We start from the raw sequence: 6,210 nt of genomic DNA, 5'->3' as shown, positions 1-6,210 counted from the left end.
CTAACGCTTCCTAGCAACTAATACTCATTTTCTTATTCAAAGTAGGCTGTGCAGTGCAGGGAACTTCGAACTATATCTTTGCTTTTTCAACAGTGCTTTTTGAACGTCGCGGTGCTCGTACCTACCAAGCAATCTCCCTCCTGTTGATTTCAACAAAGAAAATAGACAGAAGTTTAGTTTTCTTGTAGCACGGTTCTTAGAAAGTCACCAGTCTCCAGTCGTTGGGACCAGTTGGAAGCGAATCAGTACAGTAGCAATTCGGTTAAAAGCTTCAGTTTGAAAGGTAAGGGACGAGCAAAGCGACGTGTGACTAAAGGAAGGGACGAGCGACAGCGACGTGTGACAATACCTAAAAACCCATCAGCAGTATTTTGGACGCAAAAAATTATAAGAATAGTTTTGCGACGTGTGACAATGACGAGCGATCATTATAGCTTAGTTGAGACGGAGGCAAGCGAAGCAGCGAGTTCTTATTTCATTTGAGCTCGGGGAGAGCGATCAAAGAGTATAGTATGATAAAGAAAAAGAAGTTCGGAATTGACATCGAATGAACGGAAGGTTAAGTAGAGGAGAGAAGGGAAAGTAGGTGAGTGACTCTAGGACTGAACCGCCGACCTGCTTATACTATTCTTTTGATGTTACATAAGACCTATTCTTTGATGTTCGGTTTCGGCGGCTCTCTGGTGTGGTACTGTCTTGAAAGCCTCTTAAAATGCGAGTAGGATAGGAAAAAGGAGTCAGAAAAAAGCCCGACTATTCATCATACGATAGTGACCGGAACAAAATCAAAATCCAACGAAGGGGAGCTTTCTGGCTTGCAGTGCCAGGCCTCTTCATACTAACTCAAAGTCATGATATAATAGGTGAGTATCTTGATAAGATCAGGCAACGAATAAAGCTTGGCTCGCGAAGGGTAATGGACAGAGGCGGCTTGGTAAGGTCTATATTATGTTGGCCTGGCTGTCGAGTGCTTATTCTAACTACCGACTAGGCGAGGATATACCGCGTCGTTATCCCACCGCAGCTAAAAACCCATCAGCAGTATTTTGTTTTTGGCTATTCAAAACTACGAAAGATCTAACTTCAAATTTGGGAGTCGTACCACAGCTTTCGTCTGCTTCACTTATTGAAAGCACATTTGCGAACAACAACCTATCACTTCAGGAATTGACTCATAATAGTCGTTTTCTCGCCACGTCGCTATCGCTCGTCCCTTTCCTCTCCGGGGAACCAGCAACGATATGTAATTAGTATAGTACGATGACAGACTCTCTCTTTATCTTGGAAAGCACTTTCACGGGCACAAGCTTCAACATTACTATTGTTCGGAGAAAGCTCCCAACTCACCATTCCCGGCTGCAGTTCGCTTTCATTCTTTCCCGTACGAGTACAACTCACTTGCACCTAGAACAATAGGAATGTAATCTCAGTCTCTGAACTCTGAGTTTGAACTTTCACTCTTCACGGCAGCAGCCCGTCGTTACCTCGGGCCTCTCCCGCTGCACTGTGAGCTCTTTTCCCAGTAGCGTACTTGAAGTAATAGGTTCACTCTCCTTTCCTCTACTGGGACAAGAGACTTTCATTTAGTAGCAGGTGCCAGGCAGGAAGAATCCATTAGAGCCCACGGGCAGATCTTTCGTAGTTTTGAATAGGCCCGTCAGATAGCTCGACTGAGAAGGGAGTCAAAAGTCTTAGTATATAGTTACGGATAGGGAGAGGGCCGTTCTATTAGGGCTCGACTGAGTTGGAGAGGTACGAGCATTATTCCAGGAGGGCTCGAGCGTAAGCGAGAGAGACGAGGACACGAAACAAGAAAGAAGAAAAAAGGCCGAGTGGACCAGCAGAACGAGCAATGAATCCCCAACGACGGCGGGGCATTTTCGGGGAGTAGCCCGCTTCTTCCTTCCTGGCAAAGACATTAAGGGAGCCATCGAAAGGTGACTGAAAGACCTGAAACGGGGACTACCCGAGCTAATGATAGAGGCAAGAACACTTTCCGGCCAAGTCCCATTAATTGATCATAACGATATCGTGGAAATGCTGCACGGACCCATATATATAGGAACAGAAAGAGAAGAACCTTGATACTCAACCAGATCGAGCCGGGGATCTTCTTGGAAATGGGAAGATCTAGGATAGGCGGCCAACCTCCTGGAGAGAGCGATGTGCATGGACCGGTTGAGTAGGGATGCAGCTCCGTGGACCGCTCGTCGGGCCTGATAGGTGGTGGTCTCACACCCTTCTCAAAGGAACCGTACGTGAGACTCTCGCGTCATACGGCTCCGTCCTGGAACATGTCTCTCTCGCGCTAGAGCCTATCCAGTCTTTCTAGTCTGCCCCGTCGTTCTCACTCGTTCCTTGCTTTATCTCGGTATGGTTCACCACATGCCAGTGATCTTTCTCTTTCAACTTGGTCCCGCTAGTAGTAGTCTCATTCCCTGCTATCGGTAGGAGCATCTTTCTCTTTTCCTCGGCAGTCTGAGTCTTTCATCAAGTAGAAGGAACCTCTTGTGGATCACTTTACCACCATCTGAAATGCGCGAAACTTCTATTGGCGGAAGCCTGTCCATGATTCTTCTCTCTTCTCTTACGTGCAATTCCCCTCTTTCGGTAAGCATCAAGTATCTCAGCAAATAAACTTTTCTCTAAGCTTATCCTGTAGCTTATACTACGTTTGAAAGCTGCTCCAAGCATCCAACGAATAGCTAAGCTTTGTTGACGATCCCTGGCTACAATCCCTGGGACATCATAAAGAGTACCTGCGACTCCTACTTTCACCACTTCGCATATTGGCTTTATATTATCTACGGACTCAACCATAAGTTTGATTACATCGCGTTCAGTTCGAGCTGGGCGATTCAAAGTTTTATATAAAATAGCACGAACTCTCGTTCTTTTACCTGAGATCATGCGATCGTTTACCAACTTCTTGATCAATTGTTTTTGCTCACCATCCAAGTCCCCCATATAGCTGAGAATTTCAGAGCAATTCGACGATATATGGTTATGTAGCAAGCCTCACTGTCCATCTTTCTCATCCTTACTCACATCTTTTTCCTCTCATAAGAAATTCATATCAAGATCTTCGAGTTAGCGACTCCTTTTGATTACAGATAGGCTCATTCTTTTTTGCCACAGATAATCCACCCGGGGCAGAAGATAACGAAAGGGAGAGAAAGTGCTAACTAAAGACAAGAACCTCGCACTTCTTGATCTCCTCCGGTTGAGGTGTGCTATTGTGGGGGAGTGTGACCTATTCTTTTTCTTTCTTGGCTTCTTCTCCCCCATCTTTTTCTCCTTTTGACCCTCACCCTTTCTAATCTTTTTCTCCTTTTGACCCACTGAGTGGGTTGATCTAATACAGTAGTGGTCCCCCCCTCAGTAGAGGACTGACTCACTGCTTCCTCATTGGCTTTCTCATCATCAAGTTTTAGCAGCTTGAAGAAGAAAGTTGCATCTTTTGTCCCCAAGTCTATCACTTCTATAGGTCGTGTGTTTATCCAGACATTGTCCTTGTCAAAAAGAGATTCCCTTTTAGTACTCTTTGGAAAACCGCATAATTGGCTTTTTTCGAATCTTCAGCTAACTTCAGAATAGATTGGAGTGATCTTATGCTTAATGCTTTCATTCTGTCCCTGTCCCTACTGAGTCTGATAGAGCTATCTTTTATAGGCTCTTCCTGGTCTTTTGATCCGTAGCATATATTTCCTGGGCATCTTGAACTTACCCTGAAACCCTTCCGAGCCGAGTACTGATTTAGTTGTTTCATCCAGGTGCAGGTACATACAGCTTACTATAAAGAGCTGGTGCCATGTGGAGGCAAGGAGATCAAACCTGAAACTCAAAGTCAGAGTTCGCGAGATAATTAATTCAACTAACAGTACGCTACAGGGTTCGAGTTCAGTTCACCGAGGAGCTCTTTCCTTATCCTTAGGATATAAAGCTAAGTTGAGCGGAAGTGCTTCAGTGCCGACTTCACTCCTCACTCTTTGTACGCTGCAGTCCGAGGATTTGCAATTAATATAAGATTATGATCCCGCCTTTCGACCCCCCTTCCGAGCCATAAGAGGAAGGAAAGAACGAAGGACCGAGTGGCTCGAGCGACTTAGAGAGGAAAGATTCTTCCTGATTATACTAGTTCGGGACAGGGAAAAGAGATTCATTAAGTGATCAGTTCGCCGGCTGCGCACCTTAATAAAGAGAATGCGAATACGGGAGGGACTTAACAGAGTTCTTCAGATCGGATAAAACCTAAGGGACAAGATACATGATATTATGAAGCTGATACCCGTGCCCGTTCAAAAGCTGCCCTTCCCCTAACCCGTAGAGTGATGGAGCTTGAGATGCACTTCTGACTAATATACGCTGGTGCGTGCCCGTTTATTGATCCTTTAGTGAGCTTTATCGGCACTCAACCAGCACCCTAAATGATCGGAGCTACACCTTAAGGATTCGAGGAGAAAAGCTTATACAACAGCAGCACCCTCAAGGAGAACAAGAACCGGACCTACCTCGGGCTCGTACGGTAAAAGAGTGACGCAAATGCCTCTTGCTAGCTCTTAAGCGGGGAGTTCATGGTCCGAGTTCAATTGAGTTAATTCGGAATCCAAGAAGGGAGCTCCAGTCAATGAGAAAGGAGTTAACACGTTTACGCCTTATGAAGCCTAAGCTGCTGAAAGAGTTCTTGGTTCTGGTGTCCCATGTAGAGTTGAAGCAGCCCTTGCTTTTGATCCTCTTATTGGAAAGAGTCCTGAACATAGTCCCTCACCACTCCTTTCACCTAGATCCCAATAGGTCGGGCTACATGCCAATGACTCTCATGCTTCTAATGTAATGCAACAACTAATGAACTTCAGTAAAGGACTGAAACATATGCTACTGACTCGGGATATTAACTCATAGTAGCAGGGACGCAAAAAATTATAAGAATAGTTTTGCGACGTGGAGTACTTTTTACCCAAGAAGAAGAGCAGCTGCCTTTCATAATATGGCAAATTCAATTCACTCATCATCCCTATCCGAAAAGTGTTCTTCCTCTCCCGCTACTGAGCCAGCTACGGGCCAAAACTAAAAGCGTATCTAAATTCTTCACAGTCAAAGTCCCTGGAACTCAACTCATTCCCTCTGTTGCCCCGGAGCTTAGCTCAGATTCTCTTTCTGAAGAACTTAGACCTAGAACTACTGCTACGGAAAGACAAGAGTGAGAATACTTAGAAAGATCTTATCTTGCTCGACCCTCGACTAATGCAACAACTAATGAACTTCAGTAAAGGACTGACACATATGCGGATATTAACTCATAGTAGCAGGGACGCAAAAAATTATAAGAATAGTTTTGCGACGTGGAGTACTTTGAACCCAAGAAGAAGATGCCAGGACATCATCCCAAGTGTTCTTCCTCTCCCGATACTGAGCCGGCCAAAACTAAAAGCGTATCTCAATTCTGTCCATGGAACTCAACTCATTCCCTCACCCGGAGGATTTGCTCAGATTCTCTTTCTGAAGAACTTAGACCTAGAACTACTGCTACGGAGAGTGAGAATACTTAGAAAGATCTGATCTTGCTCGACCACATGGACTCTCTACATTCTAGTTGGAGTGGTTCATTTCAATATGTATTTGCTTGGCCTTGACGGGTTCGGGGCCTCATGCTTTGGTAGTAGAGCTTTCTTTTGGTGTTGCGCTTCGCGAGTTTGCTTTTCCTTAGTCTCATATACGAATGAGATGAACTACCCACGGAAAAGTAGGTAATGCGAGAAACTCATAATGAACTTCTTGATAGGAGCCTTAACGCTTCAACCTATCACTTAGACCCGCTGGTCGAGACCTCAGAGCTTTATTAAATAAGGAAGTGTTCGTGCCGCATTGGCGGGTCTTCGACCCTCTTAATGTGCCTCAAAAGAACACAGTTAAGCTTCACTCGAGAAATCGAATTCGAAAGTGCTCAAACCACTTTTGAAATGGGAAAGTGGGAAAAGAGAGGAACGAATATCCGCTCGATCAATTGAATTGCAAAGTGGCAAAATACACTCTCAATAACCCAAAATGCTAGACATCCGACCTGATGGCTGCTTCCACAAGGCTCCGCCAACGAGGAACCATAGTGTGCTGGGCAATTGAAGCTTGCTCCTAGAAAAGATGTTGAACTCTACTTCACATAACCTTCTCAGAGAGGGGCCCCGGTAGGACACCCCCGAAATCTCTAAGCCC

The 6,210-nt window shown here is 45.1% G+C and overlaps 1 protein-coding gene across 1 annotated transcript; it reads right to left on the bottom strand.

Annotated features, from left to right (window-relative positions):
• Positions 1–1,852: 1,852 nt before the first annotated feature.
• LOC122037651 (ribosomal protein S7, mitochondrial) lies at positions 1,853–5,423 on the bottom strand. The gene has a single exon (XM_042597159.1). It carries the CDS (start codon positions 2,965–2,967, stop codon positions 2,521–2,523), a length of 447 nt encoding a protein of 148 aa, XP_042453093.1. The 5' UTR covers positions 2,968–5,423; the 3' UTR covers positions 1,853–2,520.
• Positions 5,424–6,210: the final 787 nt, after the last annotated feature.

The sequence above is a fragment of the Zingiber officinale genome, unplaced genomic scaffold (genome assembly GCF_018446385.1).
Source record: "Zingiber officinale cultivar Zhangliang unplaced genomic scaffold, Zo_v1.1 ctg70, whole genome shotgun sequence".
NCBI lineage: Eukaryota > Viridiplantae > Streptophyta > Magnoliopsida > Zingiberales > Zingiberaceae > Zingiber > Zingiber officinale.
Note: the sequence above shows the minus strand (reverse complement) of the source record. Positions and strands in the feature narration are given on the sequence as shown.

Bases quoted from the DNA above. Each gene is read 5' to 3' on its own strand.
- LOC122037651 (XM_042597159.1), bottom strand. From the start codon at position 2,967: ATGGGGGACTTGGATGGTGAGCAAAAACAATTGATCAAGAAGTTGGTA.